The sequence below is a fragment of the Erythrolamprus reginae genome, chromosome 1 (genome assembly GCF_031021105.1).
Source record: "Erythrolamprus reginae isolate rEryReg1 chromosome 1, rEryReg1.hap1, whole genome shotgun sequence".
Taxonomy (NCBI): domain Eukaryota; kingdom Metazoa; phylum Chordata; class Lepidosauria; order Squamata; family Dipsadidae; genus Erythrolamprus; species Erythrolamprus reginae.
The window spans coordinates 52,552,482-52,574,051 of NC_091950.1; the positions used below are offsets into that span (position 1 = coordinate 52,552,482).

Consider the following 21,570-nt stretch of genomic DNA (forward strand, 5'->3'; position numbering starts at 1 on the left):
GTGCGCAATTTTGCTACCTTCACAGGTGCAGCAGCAAAATCGCACTGGTCCCGCAAGAACTTACAAGACGTGGTGGCGAGCGCAATTTAGCGTTCCGGCTCGTTGCCCACTGCTACGTATATCCCAATAACTTGTTGTGACTTGATAGATATGAATGAAAATAGTGAATAGTTTAGGTGTTCTTTTATGATGCATATTGTTATTTGTTTTGTTGCATTCCCATTTTTTTAAAAGATTTGTATTTTGGGAGGTATATACTAATGTAGATGGGCATTGTATTTAAATAGTTGGAATTGTATTTGTAATTTTTAAAACTCCTTTGTCTATAAAATTCATGCGAAATAAATTGCCATACTATTATACTTGTAAGCTTACTACAGAAACTGCAGTTGATTACTACAATAAGTATATTGATTCAAGAGCATCAGATGGCAGCCAAATACTTAGTTTTTGAAAAATGGATGCAGCAGTCTGAGTTCTAACTAAAAGTTAACTTCATGCAATATGTGTCTATGTTATGCTTTTATTTAATTGCTTAAGTCATTCTGATGACTGCCAAGAGACCAAGAGGAAAAGCTTTTCCAACACACCAGAAACAGAGACTAAATACAGTTCTAAATAACAGATGATTTCTAGATTTGTGTGTATGTGTTTTCAATGAATAATACAGTTTGAGGGTACAATGCTATTAGCAACAAAGAAAGGTTATGTTCTCTATAGACTTAACATGGGATATATAATGCAGAAATGAAATTTAGAATGCATTGTTGGCTGCAGCTCAAGTAGCGACGAAGCCACAATGGGCCATAAATGCTTTATTCTGGGAGCTTGATTTCTGGCATTTGTATGAAGTTGCTTCAGCTATGAGTTGTGGCACTTTGTGTTAGTATGCTGGGCCTGGTTCAGTAGTAACTTGGCAAGCAGCGCCCCCCCCCCCCCCCCCCGTTTTTCTCTTGGCGATCTGGATTAGAATGGCCATAAACAGTAATCCCCTTTCAATCTGATTTCTAAACATGCCCTATAGCTCTGGCAAAGTCCCCTGGTGCTCCTCCCTAATGCCTATAAGATGACTTACGTCATACATTGTCCTCTCCTATCACTTCCATTTTTGGTTTCTTCATAGCAGCAGGAATGTTTCTGAGAACTCTTGCAGGGTTATTTCCTGCGTACAAATCTGTTTTATCAGAAGTGGTGTTTTTGACCTGGTAAATTATGGTCACAGCAGCTCTTGAGAGTAGGCAAAAATACATAAACTATCAAGAAGATTTTAGCAACTCACAGTTATTTAGTACATTATTGGAAAATGTATGCCTAAATATAATTTTTTTGTATCACTATTTTGGTTTTTAGGACAAACAAAACAACAGTATTAATTTAAATTTGTATGAAACAACTGGCGTGTTCTTTTTAAAGCACTTTTTTTTTTTTTGCTGCTTGGCAATTCCAGAAATAAATCACACATTTTTGGAGACCGACAGAAGTTGTTAAGATGCTGATCATTTTGCCACATGATTCATAGCTAAACTACCTATTATATTTTTGTTTATACAATGCAGGGATTAAAAAATAGAAAGGGGAACACCCCCCCCCAATAAATCACTAATAATCTAGTCATAGATAGATTAAGATGCTAGTGACTCTATAGAGGTAGTCCTTAAATTGAGACTGTAATGGAACCTGCCTATAAAGCTCATAAATTGTAATGGTAATAAAATATGACTGACCTGATTTTTGTGAGTTTTTGTGGTGGTTGTTAAGCAAACATGTTAGTTGTAAGTGTGAATGCCACAGTCAAGTGAACACTGTGGTTATTAAGGGAATCCATGGTTTTGCTGTGGTACAGTTTTGCCAAAACCCAGAAGTGTTAGTTTTATGCAAATTTGTTGTAAAGTGTAGTGATGTGATTGCAGAATGCTGCAAATGGCTGTAAAAGTGGCTATGTTGCCAACTACTCGAAGTTCGGTTACACAACATAAAGCCAATTTTTTCAGCTCAGTCAGTTGGTTTTTAAGCAACCAGTTGTATATCAAGAACTACATACTGTATTTATCAATGTCTTGAGAGTTACTGAGGAAGAAGAAAAACAGCACCAACATAATTGCATTTATATTTATAGCTATAGCTATGTATTACATGTTTTGCTGAATTTTTAAAATTAAGGGAGACTAGGATAGTGCTATTTCGGCCTTGTTCTGGCCTCATCAGCTAGCCTTACTGGGATTTGATCCTGGGGCTTCTGCCTTGTAACAGCTTCTGCCTTCTGCCAACAGGGAAAAAAAAATCTATATTTATATTTATATTTATATTTATATTTATATTTATATTTATATTTATATTTATATTTATATTTATATTTATATTTATATTTATATTTATATTTATATTATTTATATTATTTATATTATTTATATTATTTATATTATTTATATTATTTATATTTATATTTATATTTATATTATTTATATTATTTATATTATTTATATTTATATTTATATTTATATTTATATTTATATTTATATTTACAGTGATCCCTCGATTTTCGCGATCTCGATCTTCGCGAAACGCTATATCGCAATTTTTCAAAAAATATTAATTAAAAATATTTTCCCACCCGATGACGTCACTCTCTTCCTTTCTCATCTTTCTTTCTCTCTCTCTTTCTCTATCTTGCTTCTTCCTCTCTCACACTCTCTTCCTCCCTCTCTCATCTCTTTCTTTCCTTCTCTCTCTTTCTCTATCTCTCCCCCTCTTGCTCTTGAGCAGCGCGTGGGCGGCGGGGAAGACCCAGGGAAGGTTCCTTCGGCCGCCCAGCAGCTGATCTTCTTGGCAGTGCCGCAGCAGCGAGGAGCCGAAGATCCGGGTTTCCCCTTTGCGTGGGCGGCGGGGAAACCCCATCTTCGGCTCCTCGCTGCTGCGGCGCTGCCGAGCAGATCAGCTGCTGGGCGGCCGAAGGAACCTTCCCTGGGTCTTCCCCGCCGCCCACGCAAAGGGGAAACCCCGATCTTCGGCTCCTCGCTGCTGCGGCGCTGCCGAGCAGATCAGCTGCTGGGTGGCGGAAGGAACCTTCCCTGGGTCTTCCCAGGTGTGGAAGTAAAAACACCATCTGCGCATGCGCGGCCATGGAAAAAAAAGGGCGTGCATGCGCAGATGGTGTTTTTACTTCCACACCACTATATCGCGAAAAATCGATTATCGCGAGGGGTCTTGGAACGGAACCCTCGCGATAATCGAGGGATCACTGTATATTTATATTTATATTATTTACATTTACATTTATATTCTCTTTTGAGAAGATCTGGCATAGGCAAAGAAAATATTTCCTATATAAGTGAACATACAGTTATAAAGAAAAATCAATAATAATAATAATAATAATAATAATAATAATAATAATAATAATAATTCCCCAGACAAACCAAATAAAAGAAGGATTCTCAACATTTATCATCTAGCTCATATATTCTCGAAGCATGCTTTTCATAGTCATGTTTTGTCTTTGGTATTAGGACTGCAGCCTTTATTCATTCACTTATTTATGTAGTAATTCTACTACCATATTGAATCCCATTCCATGTACCTTGATGGTTTACAAATAAATAGTGCTAACACCAGGGATGAAATGCTACCATTTTGGATTGGTTCTCCCAAACCATTAGTAAAAAATGCTATATGTTTGGGTGAACTGGTATTTCTAACAATCAGCTGGGCGATGAGCAGCTGTAACGTGCGATTTATATTAGCTAGAATTGTTGGATTTCCTGCTTTCTAGCTAATCTAAATCGCGTGGCACAGCGAATCCCCCCCCCCCCCGTTCTACTTACCTTTGCAGACTTGGAAAGCTTCAAAATGTTTCTTTTTTAGCACTGTGTGGGTGTGCCTCAGGTAGCAGATCACAGAACCAGTAGCAGATTTCAGAGGATTTCACTGCTGGCTAACACATTTGGCATTTAAAAGAAAGGGGGAAAGTACAGTCATCTATCTTTCTAATAAGGAAGACCTTAGTGGAGAGAGAAGCCTTTCTACTGACTACTGTCTCTTTCTGCCCTGTGAGTTGTGCAATGGGCAGAAGGAATAACCTTGAAAAACAGGACGAAGAGCCATAACCAGGGCAGTGACTAGATAAAATAAATTTGAGTCCATGTTAGAGATGTAAACTAAGAAAGCATATCAGAAAGACTCTCCTTAGCTCTCAGGATGATAAAGAGAAAGAAGTGCATTCAGACTTGCAAGATTCTTTTACTATAACTTTATAATACAAGTAGTATTTGCATGGATGTTTTCCTTGTTTGGTCTACCTTGAAGGACTGGCATCAATTGCGCAATCTCAGTGCACTTCCTCCTCCCTCCCTTCCTGAAAACAAGGGAACATCTTTTCTGAGATACTTATTCACATTACAGTTATAGGCCTGGACTCAGATTTTAGTTAACAGTTAGCTTGGTTGTGGCTTTTTATCCAATTACTCAAGGTTATTCTCCTTTCTTCCATTACAGTTTATTAAGCAAATATGTACTGTAGGTCATGCCAGCCATACATTGATCCTGTTCTCCATTTCTGCTTTCAAACATCGGTACCACTGACAGATTTTTCTATTGTTTTTTCCTCAGGGCCGTCCAGGCCTGCAAAGCTGCCGGCGGCCTCCATAACTGCCTCCTCCCACCCTCATGCATCAGTGATCGCACCGCCACCTCTCCGTGCTCTAACCTCAGTCCCGCCCTGCCTGAGCCTGCCCTGCTGTGGTGCGCGCGCAATCTCAGTTGGCGGGTCTCAGAGTGAGACATCAGGCACATTTGGATGTCATTGTCAGTTGTCAGGTAACAGAAACATTTTATTTTTGCTCTCTGAAGATCAGCTGCCAAAGTGATATATCTCTGGAAGCATCAGGTCCATTTGGATGTAAGGACAGAACTAAAGCACTAGAAATCTCCCTTATCATTGCTGAGAGAGGAATTGAAATCAGTTTGGTCTTCTTTTGCCGGGGGTGTGGGCTAGTTGATCTCAGATGTTGCCACCAACACTGGGGCTGATGGTTTGTTTATACTGCATTGTGATCAAATGTCTGAGAATCCTCATACAAATGTGATACTCTGATATCAAGATTTCATCTCTCTGGGCTGTTTATGCTAAACTTAATTGGATAACAGTTAGCATCTGAAGTCTTTCTTCCTGATGATTTGCGTTCTTCAGATCTCATTGGAGCATGGCATACTTGTGGTTCGCACACTTTCCCTCCACTGCTATAAAAGCCTCTCATTAATTTTGTCTTTGTTCCATCACTGACTTGTATGGAAAGCAATGAAAGGAAACCAATCTTTATGGAAAAGACTTTGTAAATATTGAATACCACTGAAAAAGTAGTCCACTAATTTTACCCAGATTTGGACAACACCCAAAACAAGTTCAATGGGAGAAGTTCAATAGCTGATGATGACCCATTGGAGTCCCTATCTTAGGATACAGTGAAGCAAAACAAGTATATCTTTATGAAGTTCATAATTTAACAATGATATCCACTGCTCCAGCATTTGATGATTGCTGGCTTTCATGACTACTAATTAGAAGGGCTATAAGCAAGGTTTATGCAGAGGTAACATGTCTTTGAATAATAACTGCTAGGAGAAAAGAGAAGTTGCCCTCAAATTTGATTGGGCATAGTGGGAACCAGAATATTAAATCTTTAGCCCTTAAATAGCAAAGAACAAATCAGACTTAATTATGGAAGAAACATTATTATTCTAAAATCTCATTTATTGCTTAAAGTTTTTCAAATATGCTATAAATGAATTTTGAATAAAGCCTTTTTGAGAGATTCTCATTTTCTTATAATATATTAAGGCTATCATTAATAAGAAAATCCTTCCAGAAGATCAGGATTTGACTTACTTGTACTACAGATATTCAGAATATAAGCAACAAAAACACACTATCAGTGATCTACAAATTTTATATGATCTAATAAAGAGATGGACATACAAAAGAAAAAAAGTAATAATTTTATACAGAGAAATAAAGGTAAAGAATAAAAGGAAAAGCAAAAAGGTGAGAAATTGAATATTTGAGTTGCAATTAATTCTACACATTAGAATTCTACATATGTATAATTTTACATAAATGTAAGTTGAAGGAATTTCTTTCATGTTATAACACTCTTTCATACCACTGTAGCTAGCATTCATTTATTGCAGCAAGTTAGCCACACATATTATCTAAGGCTTATGCTGCTTATTATTGCAATTGTACATTTTTATTTCTTTGGCATAGACTGATTTGTGAGGCATAAAAGTCCTTGCCTTAAACTACTTACAATATAAAAAATATTTTTCCCAGTAGGCCTCTGAACATGAAAAATATTGGTTTTTCTTTTTGAGGTGGTAACCTTTAGATACTGTTTAGTATGTTTGAATTGTCTGATGCATGTTACCAAATAACCATGATAATGCTGCTAATGTGGATGATGTTAGGTTGAATAAATGTGAGAATGTTTATCTTGTGGAGTTGGCTAGATAAATGTTAAGATAAAGCATGGTGTCTAGTTCTAGGCCACATATAGCTTAGTTATTACTTTCCAAGGTTAATATTCATTTATTGGTTTCTTATGACCTGAATGCATCCTTGTAATATTCATAAGACCTTCATAAAGAAAATAGTAACCTAATTTTTCCATATTTTTATATGTGAATAAATGATGCTGTCATAGCATTTTAGAAAAACAATCCATATTCAGTGAAAGGGATTACATAGGGAAAGTAGTTCGATAAAAGATTTAAAGTACACTTTAGGTTTTAAATACAGGAAATTTGTTTCATTTTAATGTCTGAAACTTGCAACTCCCTGCATCCAACAAAACATGTAAAATAACAGTACAGGTATTTAAAAATGTATACTGACAATATAAAATAGTGCATTAAAAAGAGAACAAGAATTTAACACGCAATCTGAAGAATGTTAAAATTTGTAGAAAAGGTAAAAACTTGAAGCATAGGTAGAATGTAATGAAGGAGATATTTTTTGGTGCTTCAAAGTTCTAAAAATAAATTTTAAAAGTCTGATGCCACCAAACATTCTCCAGAAAACAAAGATATGGACAGGAATGTCACAATAATTAACCTTAAAAGTTGGTACACTTAAGCTTGACTTACAAGTAACTTGTCTTGTTCCAAAGCATTAAGGCCTTGAAAAGTAATAATTAACATCTTGTGATTCTTTTAAAAACACACCAGTCAACAGCAAGTACCCTTGATACTATAAATATTCCATAACAAAAATGGATGACTTCCACTAAAAGGATCCATTTTAGAGAGTCTCATCTAGATGGGAAGACAGTGGTAAAAAAACACTCTTATTTGCATGTGCAAGATCTGAAAGTGCAAGTTGGAAAATGAATGTGATAACAAAAGGTCAGTGACAAACACTTATTACATATCCTTAACATTTATTTGAATGATGTGCTTGGTTTACTTGAATTAGGAGTTTTACAGTTAATGTTGCTAATACTGTATATTTGCTTCTATGCAAATTTACTACTACTACTACTACTACTACTACTACTACTACTACTATTACTAATAATAATAATAATAATAGCGATGACAAAGAAATCTAAGACTACTGTAGATAAGAAAAAGTAAAATACCCAGAAAGAGAATTGCACCTTTGTATATTCACTCCCATATTGTTGGACATCTAACTTTTGGACTATTGGCATAGCTTTTAAAAAGCTATGCCAATTTAAATTGTGGGACAATCTCATACAATGGCATCTCAACCTAAGGTAATATTTTAGTATCATGCCATTTTATAAACTGTGTTTATAAAAACAGTCATTACAGTTTTATTCATTGTCTATTTATTAAATCTGTATGCCACTAATTTCCTTCTAATACAGTCATATAAACTGTTTTATCTCTGTTCTAAAGACTATTTATTCTGAAAAAAATGCTTATTTCAAGTCAAATTTTGAGTACACATGTGATCAAGGCATGTAATCAAGCACTACATTTCAAAATGAGACAGATATTTTCAGGCACAATGGAAAATACATAGAGTCTTTCAGTATTTGCTTTTTAGCAGATGGTATATCAACTAGCTGTAGTTCTGTTTTAGATTGGATACTGCAACTTTATCTTGGGACATGTATATTCATCTTTATTCGTAGTAATATTTTTCTATGAAGGTAGTTAGCACTTATGCTAGACTTCATGACTGATGAAAGTCCACCACATCTTAGTGCTCTTAATGATTAAAAGTAAAATTCTCTAGGGGAATTTTGTGGTGGCTTTGCAATAAAGGTGATAATGTATTAAAAGTTTTTACCTAAGAGAACAAAGAATTATCTTCATCTACTGTCATCTTTTTTTCATACACTCTACTTTTATCCCCAATTCAATATTTATTTATTTATTTATTTATTTATTTATTCATTCATTCATTCATTCATTCATTCATTCATTCATTCATTCATTTATTTATTTATTTATATGCCTCCCCTCTCCAAGGACTCGGGGCGTCTCACAACATATAATACACAAATACAAAATCTTGAATCCAATTAATTAATTAAAAATCTAAAACTGCAAAAAAGCGTAAAAAAACAATTATTCAATTCACTCAACATTCTTTCAACATATTCATTGGCCCGGGGCAAGGATCTAATGGCCCCAGGCCTGGCGGCATAAATGAGTCTTCAGACTCTTATGGAAGCCGGGGGGGGGGGTTGTTGATTCCAGAGGGCCGGGACCCCCACAGAGAAGGGTCTCCCCCTAGGCCTCACCAAACGACCTTGTCTAGTTCACGGGATCTGGAGAATACCGACTCTGTGGGACATGACTGGTCGCTAGGATTCATGCGGCAGAAGGCAGTCTCGGAGATATTCTGGTCCCATACCCTGTAGGGCTATTCAACTCTCCTTCTATAGCTTTCGCTTTTATGCCATCAACTCTGACAAAGTTTAAAATTATAAGCTTACTTTTATATATACACAGCTTCATAGCATCCATGTACACATATGTAAACAGTCCATATACTTTTGTGCTACACAAAATACTGTAGTCATTTCAATAATCATCATCATAATAATCATCATAATAATCAAAATAATCATAGTAATAATTTATTAGATTTGTATGCTGCCCCTCTCCACAAACTTGGGGCAGCTCAATCCTAGAATGTAGAAAAGCACAATACTATTTTTTAAAAATTTTTTATTTATTATTTAGATTTGTATGCCGCCCCTCTCTGCAGACTCGGGGCGGCTCACAACAAGATACAGCGAATCATAACAAATCCAAATAGATTTAAAATATTTAAAAAGATTTAAAAAGAACCCCATTTACTAACAAACACACACACAAACATACCATGTATAAATTGAACATGCCCGGGGGAGGTGTTTCAGTTCCCCCATGCCTGACGGCAAAGGTGGGTTTTAAGGAGTTTACGGAAGGCAGGGAGAGTAGGGGCAGTCCTAATCTCTGGGGGGAGTTGGTTCCAGAGAGTCGGGGCCGCCACAGAGAAGGCTCTTCCCCTGGGGCTCGCCAACCAACATTGTTTAGTTGACGGGACCCGGAGAAGGCCCACTCTGTGGGACCTAATCGGTCGCTGGGATTCGTGCGGCAGAAGGCGGTCTCGGAGATATTCTGGTCCAGAGCCATGAAGGGCTTTAAAGGTCATAACCAACACTTTGAATTGTGACCGGAAATTGATCGGCAGCCAATGCAGACTGCGGAGTGATGGTGAAACATGGGCATACCTAGGTAAGCCCATGACTGCTCTCGCAGCATAATTGTAATACTATTCTCTAGTAGTAGCAACATTTTTTTCATTAATACATGAAAGATCTCTCCTCCTGCTCCTACTACTGCTGTTAGCTTTTCTTGGAGTGTGTTTGTCTATGCTTGGAAAAATATTCTAGGTTTTTAGGACATTTACTTCCTCACGTTTCTTATTACAGTATACAAAAAGTGTACATTTTTACTTTTGGTACTTGTCCCATAAATATCTTTTTCCTAGCAATTATGTTTTCCTGATATGTTATTTTGCCCTCTTGGAACAAGATAAGGGAAAGGAAAGGAGGAAATAAGAAATTCTTGCAGAGCAGATCACATTTGGTAGTTCACAGGTTGCACATCATGCAGTTCTCCCTTAACTGAAGCAATCTTTCCTACTGGATTTTCCAGCTGGGCAAGTGATACTCCCCACAAGGTCAGGGAGAGAGAGTGTGTGCTTTTCTGATCAAACAGGTGTGCATATAAGTTATAAACTGCTCAGCACCTGACCTCTACAAAGCCTGTGTACAAATATTTATAAATACTTGCTCTGTTTTTTGTCTATAGGCTCAGGATAACAGCTGTCTGAATAAAGATGGTCTTATCCCTCCCTTTTAGATGTTATTCAGCACAAAATTAATTGTAAGAGCTTTTTATGACTTGGGTATCTAATTTAATTTGTATGAAAATGACGTTCCTTCTGTTTTATTTTATAATTTGACCCATATGTTTATTATGGTTTTTTTGCATCCTTGTAAACCGCCTTGAGTCTCCATGTGCGAGTAGACAGCAATATCAATATTTTAAACAACAAAAATAATAAATCAAGAGACAGTTCTTGCTCTTTCTCCAGAAATTTCCTTATGGTTTGTTCATTTTTCTGAGTAGAAATCCGATTCAAGGTATTTATCATTTGTTATTTCTTTTCATTTTTTCCTATTTCACTTTTACCAACCATATTGTGGCAGCAGCATATTTTCTTCTGGTCTTAGAATAGAATAGCAGTCAGTGCTTTTGCAATAGTGAGGTCTTCTGTTTGGTTGCAAAAATCTACCTATTTTTTTGCATAACTTTCCAATTCAGTGTTTTACTGGCTTGCACAGGTTTAAGTTCTAGAAGTTACCCACATAGAACAAGGATCCCCGATTCCTAGGCCATGGCCCACTATTGAGACATGGGCTATTTGGAACCGGATCATGCAAGAGGCAGCTAGGTGTGCATACACTTGTGAACAGTGCTCAACTCACCGGAGTGGCCAGCACACACACATGCACATGCAATTGCCCCTTAGCTGGGGACCACCAACATAGAACACTACTTGTTTCAGATGGCTCACAAGCTCTACAATTTCCATAGTGTGGAGGAGATAGCAGCCAGACGTGGGTTGACTCATCTGTTGGACAATGAGGACTGAGCCTGTTTTTCCAATATCTTTTCTGCCTGGTAGACATTTCATTAAAAGTTGTCCAATATGATTTTGTTACTTTTTCCACAGCTCCTGATACTTTTCTACAAAAGTATGATTGTCATGGTTGTCCGACACATCCAAATAACCTTTTAGCATCGTAGATGAAATTATCTGGGAATTTCTCCCCACTGAATTCAGCAGGACACAAAGTACATTTTTTAAAATAGAAGACTGTGATATGAATTGTGTAAGAGTCTTAATGACATGCATAGAGCATTTTGTAATGGCAAGAGTGCTTGCAGTGGTCTTTATATTTCCCTGTACTTTTTGCTAATACTACTTTAATCTACTACATGTTTTGAATTCTAATAAAGTCAGCTCAGGAACCCATTCCCTAACACATTGCTTTGAAATATCTGCAGACATCTCCATTGTCGTGTCTTTTTGCCTTCACTGGGAGGATTCTCCCTGTTGAATTGTATTCTCCTGTTGCAATATTGTAGGGTCTTTTTCATCAGAAGCTGGAAGGGAATCACAGAATTCTCAGTCTTGTATCATTTCTGTTTTGATTAGCTTTTTAGTAGGAAAATGAAGAAAGAGAGGTTGGAAGCAATTCTGATAGATCTATTTAAGTTCATTGAAGGCAAATAGACTTGGAATTATTTATAGAAAAGATAGTCTTTCAGGTGGGAATTATGCACAAATAAACACATGTGGGCACAAAATTTAGCAACATACATAACCTTTCTGTTCTCCATAGTGGGTGGAGCTAACCTCCAAGAATGGGTTGACACTGTCCCTTCAGCCAATGAGGACTGAGTTTGTCAAATTGTATATCTTCGCCCTCCTGTCTTAATTCCCCTCTTTGACTCAGTCTTCAGCCTGAATAGGAGGCATGATTTCCTGTTCCCATTCTTCTGAAGTGTTTTCCTGCCATCCATGAGTTCTCCCCAGATGACTTGCTTTCATTTGAATCCCTGGGTTGAGTGCAGCAAGGGCTTCGGCTCTTCCCGCTTGCCAAGACGAAGGCCATTACCAAATGGGGAGGTTTCCCTTCCAATTTTGGCCTTAGGAACTTGCTCTGCTCCATTCTTTCTGGCTCAGTGTGAGGCATTGTGTTCTGGCCTAGACAGCATTTTGAATGCTCGCTGTCACTGATTGGGCTCAACTGTCACTGGAGCTGTTGCGGTCATGTGACCAATGGCCAGGGAAGCCTTGTGCTCTGTTACTGCTCGGCTAGGGAGAGATAGTATGGACATAGACACTTGCTACAGAAGCTATCGTGCTTGAGCATCTGGCTATCATCTACCCTCCAGCATAGGGGTTTTGGCTCCACAGGCTGGTGTTTACCACCCGTATTTTGGGTTAATATCTTGCTGCCAAACTCATGTCAGTTATTGGCCTTGCAAGAGGAGTTACGCTCCTGCAGTAAGCATGTCACCCTCGTGCCGTTTCTGTAATGGGCGTGATCAAGCCAGGCAGCCATTTTCAGTTGGTCATATTGTGAGGCGGTAGCCATATTTCTACACCAAAGGCCATTCTGCAGGGCGGCAGCCACCTTAACCATTTTACACTAGCCTAGACAGTCCTGTTGTAACAGTGGCCAGTTTGAGCCGGGTAGTGGCCATTTTAGGCTTATCTAGGCCAATTGAGAGTAGTGGCCATTTCAAAGCAGCCTGTGACCGTTATTCCCCAGACCAATTGCTGGGGTCTCACTCTGATCTGGAGGAGGGCCAAATAAACCTGGACCTATCTGATGACGAGGGAATTGCTCTGGACCTCTGGCCTCATCAGGCCTGTTCCACCCTGGCCTTTTCGAGTTGCTTTTGTTTAAAGTGAAGAACATGGCCAATCTTGGGTCGTCTTCCTTGGGGATGGATGTTGAGACCTCTGCAAAGGTCTTCCTGTTTGAGAAGACCACTTCTGAAGCAGAAGTGATATCAGCCCCTCCACTCTTTGTGGAAGCTGTCCTGCGGCAGTAGTATTCCCCTGTATCAGGGCCCTTGCGCAATCATTTGGACAAAGTGTATTTCAATGTGGTACCTGACCTAGCACATCTCTGATGCCTTCCATGGATGCCCCTGTATTGTCAATGTATTCTTCGAACCACATGCCAGACAAATCTGATGAGCTGCTGTAACCGGAAGACTGGAGGATGGAGCAAGTGTTCCAAAGAACTCACCAGGTGGCTGCCTGGGCAGTCACAGTGTCCACCACCGCCTCCTTCCTTTCCCGCACGTTGTTGAGATGGCTGCAGCAACTTTAGGAACTTCTCTCTGTGTCAGATCTGAGGGATAACCAAGACCTCAATAAACTGCTGGCTGTAGCCCAGTTCATGGCTGATGCCACCCTTTAGTCAGCCTGTTTTGCAGCCAGAGCTATGGGAGCCTCCGCAATGGCCAAGAGGATGCACTGGCTGCACAGTTAGTCTGCGGACACATGCCATAAATGGTGCCTGGTGTCCGCCCCTTTAAAGGGCCAGCAATGTTTGGGGAGGCCTTGGAACACATATTACCTCACTTGATTCCAGACTCAGTGCTTGGAGGGTGCGGATGCTCTCCGCTGCAACTGGCCAACCGGCCTACTGAAAATCCCCCCCCCTTCCTCTTTACCCAAAGTAATCAGGAAGATCTGCCCCCCCCCCCTCCCGGCCTAGGCCTAGTTTGCTGAGGCTGGGCACAGAAAGAATTTATTCAGCCACCTGGAAATTTTTTTGTTCCTGGTGCTCAAAAGAGGGCTATTCCTCTGTCTATTGCAACATCCCTGCATTTTTGCAGCATGGGCTAAACAAGCTATTCCATTTTTTAGTGCTTGGATCTATAATTTTGTGCATGGTGATTGTTTTTGTGATGGCAGTCCCAGGACAGCATGTTACAGAGAAAGGCTTTGTCCTATTTTTGTATTCTAAGTTCTTGTTGGCTATACGGATTTTTCTCTATTTTACAGATCTTTCTAGCTACTACATAATGATTTCCCAAACTGGGAGGTGTACCTCCTTAGGGAGATGCAGGCAGAAGCATGAAGGGAGGTATGAAGATCTTTATTTTTTATGTCTTCATTAAAAATTAAGTTTCATTTTATTATTTTCATTGCTCAGTTGTGCTTGGGGATTTGGAGTTTTAGGGGGCAGTAAGAACATTAATACTACACTAAAGGGACGTATGATGGCAAAAATGTTTAGCAACTTCTGTATACAGTGGTACCTCTACTTACAAACTTAATTCGTTCTGTGACCAGGTTCATAAGTAGAAAAATTTGTAAGTAGAAGCAATTTTCCCCATAGGAATCAATGTAAAAGCAAATAATGCCATCCCCAAAGTTACCTCTTTTGCCTTGTGCCGCTGAGAATCCCTGCCTCCGGACTTCCGTTGCCACCCGAAGCTCCCGTTCTTGCGTTGCTGAAATTCCCCTTAGCATCCCCTCGCTGGGAACCCCTGGCTCCAAACTTCCGTTGCAACCTGAAGCGCCCGTTCTTGCACTGCTGGGATTCCCATGAGCCTCCTCGCTGGGAATCCCCGCCTCCAAACTTCCATTGCTACCCGAAGTGCCCATTCTTGCTCTGCTGGGATTCTCCTGAGCCTCCCCTCGCTGGGAATCCCCGCCTCTGGAGTTCAGTTGCCACCCGAAGTGCCCATTGTTGCGCTGCTGGGATTCCCCTAAGCCTCCCCTCACTGGGATTCAAAGCGGTGCTGGCAAAAATGAAGGTAATTCCAGCGAAGGGAGGCTCAGGAGAATCCCAGCAAGCACAAGAACGGGTGCTTCAGCTGGCAATGGAAATCTAGAGGCGGGATATCCCAGCGGCGGCAGCTCGGGTTCATAAGTGAAAAATGGTTCGTAAGTAGAGGTAAAAAAAATCTTAAACACCAGGTTTGTATCTCGAAAAGTTTGTCAGTAGAGGCGTTCCTAAGTAGAGGTACCACTGTATTTGAACAATAATTTTGTGCCTATTTACTGAAAATAGCTTCTCTTTTAAAATAATGACTTATGGTCTAATAAAGACAATAAAATGAATAAATAATAAAGGAAAATAATAGTTACTAAATTAATATAAATTAACATTTTTAATTTGATATTTGTTCCCTACTTTTTGCTTAGCCACTTGGTATTCTATAGTATAGTTTAGAAGAAAACATGATTATAGAAGACATACCTTACCTTGATTGAGCTGGGGATATATATGCATATAGGGATATGGTTAAATAATAGTGTAGTTATTTCTTTTTCTATCTTCTCGTCACTATTATCCTTAAACTCATTTTTGTTAGTTTTATACACCCGCTCAGCCAATGAGAAATCTAGATTAGACCACCCTTGCTGGAAGAAAGGAAAAGAAAAAAGTCTGATGCAATTAATACAATCTGTCTAGAGAGCTGCATTATTTCAGAAGCGTTTATGTTAATAATATGGTATGTGTTCTGCACATTTCATAGTGAAACAAGATGCAGACTTTTGTTTCATTCCAGACTGGGTTTATTAAAACCGAGGATCAATGGGAAAACAAAACAGTAATCAGAGTAGAGAATGCAATCTCGTCCACATTTTTTTCATCAAGACTTGAGGAGAACAGATAATAGTACAATTTTTGTGTTATACCAGTTATATCATTATGCAGACCAGACACTCTGGAACTGCATTGGAAAATAGTCTGCCCTTGTTCTCCTTACATCCACTTAGGTGACAGAAATGGTAAGAAGAACGTGGGCTATTTATTAAGTACATATGGAGCCAAAGAACTACAAAGGCATATATTGGTAGTACTGTACATATAATCAGAGAGTTTTCCCTATTGAGAAAATACAGCTTTGAGTAGGATGAGAACTGCTGAAGTTTGGGTTTAGCAAACATTACTTATTGATTATGGTGAAATCTATATACTATTTGGAAAAATGGAATTTGGGTGTCATAATTGCGCTGTGTAAAATATGTAAACTCCCCTCTCCCTAATTTAGCTCAGACAAAATCAGTGCTACATTTATATACTGCTCAAAAAAATAAAGGGAACACTTGAACAACACAATATAACTCCAAGTAAATCAAACTTCTGTGAAATCAAAGTGTCCACTTAGGAAGCAACACTGACTGACAATCAATTTCATTTTGTTGTCAGCACATTCAACTTTGTACAGAACGAAGTATTCAATGAGACTATTTCATTCATTCAGATCTAGGCTGTGCTATTTGAGTGTTCCCTTTATTTTTTTGAGCAGTGTATGTTTTCATTTAGTTTGGTCTCGTAGGCAAACATATTCAAATGGCTGAATACAGCCTTGTTTTTACATAGTTTTAAAATATGGTTCAGATATGGATGAATGTAAATAAATACAAACACTGCATACACAAAAGAAGGCAACCCCCACAGGCATTAAAAGTAAAATATATTTTGGAGCATTCTTTCCCCCATATACATTGATTCTGCTGTTACTAAGTTAACCAAAGTTTTAATTTGAAAAAAGATACTTAAATTGTTTCAATCTGGCGAATCAACTTCATCTAGAGAACACATTGGATGAAAATATTTTTAAAATGTTAAAAGTACATGCTTGTAGCTTTTAGGCATTTGATATTGTATATTTATGTGCTCATGTTAAATTACACAGTTATCAGGTAGAAGTAGATCGTATAATCTAAACACTAAGAGAAGAAAGCTGCAAGAAAGAATGGGTCCATCAATTAGAGAGTTAACTGGATTTTATTCTAATATCCCGATCCAAGAGCCTGAACTCTTCAAACATTCCAAATGTAGAACTAAATCAAAGAATTCTGCTTCAAATCCATACAAGATGTTGCTGTCTGTCTCTCCCCCCCCCCCACACACTTTCTGACATGAGAAGCATTTGGAAGTATAGTTTCTTTCTTTCCTTTTTATAGCTATCTTAAAAAGGAATTTGGATGTTTAGCACAGCTGGTGCTCATTACATTATGCACTATCAATAAAATAACATGTGTAATTAATTTTTAATGCGATGCTCTATGCAGTGCTTTAAAGCAGTTACTGTATGGGGGGAGAACTGACACTGGTCAACAAGCTTCAGAAATATTAAAAGAGAAAGCTCTATTTTTGCATTTTAAAAAAGGTGTGGAAAAGAGACAGTAGCTGTCATCAGCTCGCTGTTCCTTCGCCAGGCATAATAGTCTGAAACATTGTATATAATGTGCAAGGAGACCTGAAAAAGAAAAGTATTTAAATAATAACCTGATCCAGGGGATACAATAGATAGATGTTTGGCTGAGATTTGTGAGACTATGCTCAAATCCTTACTCAGTTATGAAGCTTGCTGTGTGGCCCTGGGCAAGTCTTACGTTTGCTCCAAAAAACTGTTCCCAACACCTTAGAAATAAATTTAATATGGGTGGGATGCAGATATAATGCTTAAATTTGCTTAATGTAGAAGTCCTTTATTTTTTTTAATGGTCTGAGCTCTGTTCAAAAAACCCCAAATTCCTAATCAAAAGTAAATGTATCACTGGGTCTAAGAAGAAAGTTTTCCTCCTTTTCTCTACTAATCTATATTAAAATTTAGTTGTGGCTTGTAAATATTAAGAAGGGGAGCCCTCTGGGAAAAGACAAATTCGAATTGAAGTCTAAAAGAAAACAAAGAGGGAAGACTTTGGGATTCTTCCAGGAAAACCATTCAAAAATAATATGAGCCTTCGCCTTTTCTTGTGGCTTTTTGTTGGTTACACTCAAAATAAAAACCAATGTTCTATGCTTCATGTTTGGAGAGAGACACTAATTTGAAAGACAGAAAACCAGGAGGACTGGTAAAATGCCTGATTCGTTTGCACTGATAATTGACCAAATAATAAACAAATCTATTTACACTTTTGTTTTATTCTCTTTCTCTTCTCTATAATTACAATGCATGCCCACTTTCAAAACCAAAACCAAGTGGGGATTTTCAGGATACCGAGGTGGGGATGGGAAAAAGAAGGGAATATTAGCAAAAGTATTCAACTACAATTACTGCATTTCCTACCTCTACCTGGGATCCTGTGCCTTTAAACATTTCATAGAAAGCAATTATTTCCTGGACATGACATTTTGCATTAGAGGATGGCCATCACAGGGAAAGATACACCTGATGATGTTGTTGTTGTTCCAGGTAGCTAATTTATAGGTAGAACAAATCTCTCGGGATATAGAGTAGGTAACTTGACTTGTTCAGGTAATATATTTACCTTAAACCTCTACTGTAGTCCTGTCTTTCCCAAAATTAAAAGATTTTTTTTCCTGATCAAATTGTTACAGGGAAGCCATTTAAGGAATTTCAATAAGGAAAGAAGGGCTTATAGTTTATAAGTTAATATAGTTTAAAAACCCTTTACAATGTAAATAGAGTATGATTTTTTAAAAATGTTGAAAAACAATTCACTGCTTCTTCAAACATTGGCTAGTTTGCCTCCTGAAATTTGGAGGAAAAATGCCCATGGGGGTGGGGGGATTAATATCATCAAACTGCCAGTTTGACATGGAAACAACTTGTTTTAAACCTTGCACTTTAAAAAAAATGGCTTCATTTTTTAAAATAAGTCGAGTTCCATATTTTTCAATATGATCCTGTCTTAGTTCATAAACAAAGTGATATGTGTGTGACTATTAGAAGTAGCATGAAAAGAATGCTGGCCTATTCCTCTCTGGCTTATTTCATTTACAGATTTTTTCCCAGATGTATTTCTCTAAATACAGCAGCTCTGAGAAAATGTCAGATGAAGCTTTTGCAATTGAACATCATGCCTAAAGACATAGGCAGACCATTATTCTATGCCATTTGGACAAAGATATTTCTGACTATAATATAATACATATAATCAAAGATACTACTTCTTGAAGATTAAGTTGTATGCCAGAAAAATCACATGCTCAAGATTAGTTTTCAGACCGTAGATGAAGCAGTCAAATACTTAGGTAAAATGTGGTATATTTCCTTAATCAGAAATTGGACATGAATTTCCTCTTTTTTTTACAGCAAAAATCACCTTAGCAACAGAATAAACTACTATGGGTGATTTGTATTGTAAAGTTAGCTGCAAAACCTTAATCTTACAACTCATCATTTTTATTAAATGCAGTCAACCAGCTGAATGTCTTTTTGCAAACACAATTAAAAATACAGAGTAGAGGAATGTTTGTCTGGTAATAAATGAACCAACATGTTGGAGAATATGGGAACTTCACACACTTGTGATAGTCCTGGGTTTTTAGGTATATGTATGCAATAACAAGGCATTTCCAGATATTTTCTGATTATGTGAATATAAATACTTCATCTGACATATTGTCGAATGATGTTCTTGCTCCATGAAAATTATCTGTTTTAGTGCTTTTACTCTGCATTTAATGTGCAGGCATACAGTACTAGTATTACTTAGTGTAATTAGAAATAGCCAAGGATAGACTTATGTAAAAGTACAACACTTTCAGAACACATTAGAAATTAACAGAATTTTTAGGGATATGACTGAATATAGTAACAGAGATGTTCATTGTTGTCAGAATTTGATTTATATATTTATTTATTTGATTTTTTTTTATGCCACCCTTCTCCTTAGACTCAGGGCGGCTTACAACATGTTAGCAATAGAATTTTTTAACAGAGCCAACATATTGCCCTCACAATCCGGGTCCTCATTTTACCCACCTCAGAAGGATGGAAGGCTGAGTCAACCTTGAGACAGTGATGAGATTTGAACCACTGACCTACAGATCTACAGTCAGCTTTAGTGGCCTGCAGTACTGCACTCTACCACCTCGGCTCTTGAATCATAATTAATAAATCAAAAGTTTTGGATAGAGATACAATATTGTCAACATTTTATTGGCTGTTTTGGCTGTCTGGCAAACTAATTTGTATTTGGAACAAAAATTTACAAGGGTAGATTTTTTTGCTGTGTGTATGAGGTTCTAACAATCTTTTGCATTGAGGTGAATGCCTACATTCTGGTATACTATATCAGATATAGTAGCTTGATTATATTTTGCAGTTGTCAAACTATGGCAATGGAATTGCTTTCTATTTGATCTCTGTTTGTACTACAGTGTGAACTTGTCTGACATTTGATCTAATACCTAATACAACAGTTTTACTTCACCATAGTGTGCTGTATCTCTTGAAATTAAAACAAGATTAGATTCAAGGTTATTAATTTGAAGTTAAAATTTGTAAGTAGGAATTGTAATTATTCTAATATCACATGTCCTACTATTTTGAAAAATTAGCACAACCCAGAAGTAAGGATTGAATTCCTACTGAGTAGTTTGCCCATTATTTAAATATAGGCTAGTGATGGTGAACCTTTTTTTCCTCAAGTGCCGAAAGAGCGTGTGATGCATTATCGCACATGCATGAGTGCCCACACCCATAATTCAAGGCCTCGAGAGGGTGAAAACAGCTTCCCCCACCCACTGGAAGCCGGAAGTGGCCTCTTTCCCAACTTCTGCTGGGCCCAGTAGGCTTGTGTTTCACCCTCCCCAGGTTTCAAAGGGTTCCCTGGAACTGGGGGAGAGTAAAAACATCCTCCCCCATTCCCCCGGAGGCTCTCTGGAAGCCAAAAATGCCCTCCCAGAGCCTCTGCAAGCCAAAAATCAGCTGACTGGTACACACATGCACGTTGGAGCTGAGCTAGGGCAACGGCTCGCGTTCCAGCAGATATGGCTCTCCGTGCCACTTGTGGCCCGCTTGCCATAGGTTCACCACCACTGATATAGGTTATTCCCTATAGTGCGCAGTGGTTAGAATGCAGTATTGCAAGCTACTTCTGCTGACTGCCTTTTGCCTTTAATTTAGCAGTTCAAATGTCACCAGGCTTCCAAGATGGGTAAAATAAAGATCCAAATTGTTGGAGGCAATATGCTGATTCTGTAAACCTCTTAGAGAGGACTGTGAAGCAGTATATAAGTCTAAGTGCTATTGCTATGTCCACATATATAATATAAATGCTTATATTATCAAGGAATCTTTGTGGATACTATAGAACATAAGTTTTAGTTCATAGTGTTCCTATATATATATGTGAAGATCACATCACTCCTCTGATGTGTGCAGTTATTTGAGAGATTTATTGATAGTGGAATTATTTGACATATTGCAATTTGGTATAACAGGGCTGGGAATTAATGGTTTTCAATAATCAGAAGCAGGAGACAAAACTGAATTTATAGAGATAGGATGAGAAAGAATGAAAATAAATTGTGCATAGCCAACAAGGACAGCATACTTAGTTACCATATCAAGGCATCAAAAGTCAGTCAAAATGCATTATTTGGATAATTTCTTTAGATGTCCTGCACAATTCCAACCATCATAGTAAACTTGAAATATCATATATTCTTGAAATGAAAACACAAAGCAATTCTTAATGTAGAATATTCTTAATATTTTGTGCAGTATTATTAATTATTT

The 21,570-nt window shown here is 37.9% G+C and overlaps 1 protein-coding gene across 4 annotated transcripts in view; it reads left to right on the forward strand.

The window, feature by feature from the left end:
• The window catches only part of BCL11B (BCL11 transcription factor B), a 185,266-nt gene that overhangs the window by 93,108 nt on the left and 70,588 nt on the right, over positions 1-21,570 (forward strand). For 2 of the 4 annotated variants that reach the window (XM_070752464.1, XM_070752456.1), the window contains exon 3: positions 4,606-4,812. The exons of the other annotated variants lie outside the window; for them this stretch is intronic. In XM_070752464.1, the coding sequence (XP_070608565.1) occupies positions 4,606-4,812 (207 nt within the window). The remainder of the gene's footprint in view (positions 1-4,605; positions 4,813-21,570) is intronic. 4 annotated transcript variants of the gene reach the window in all.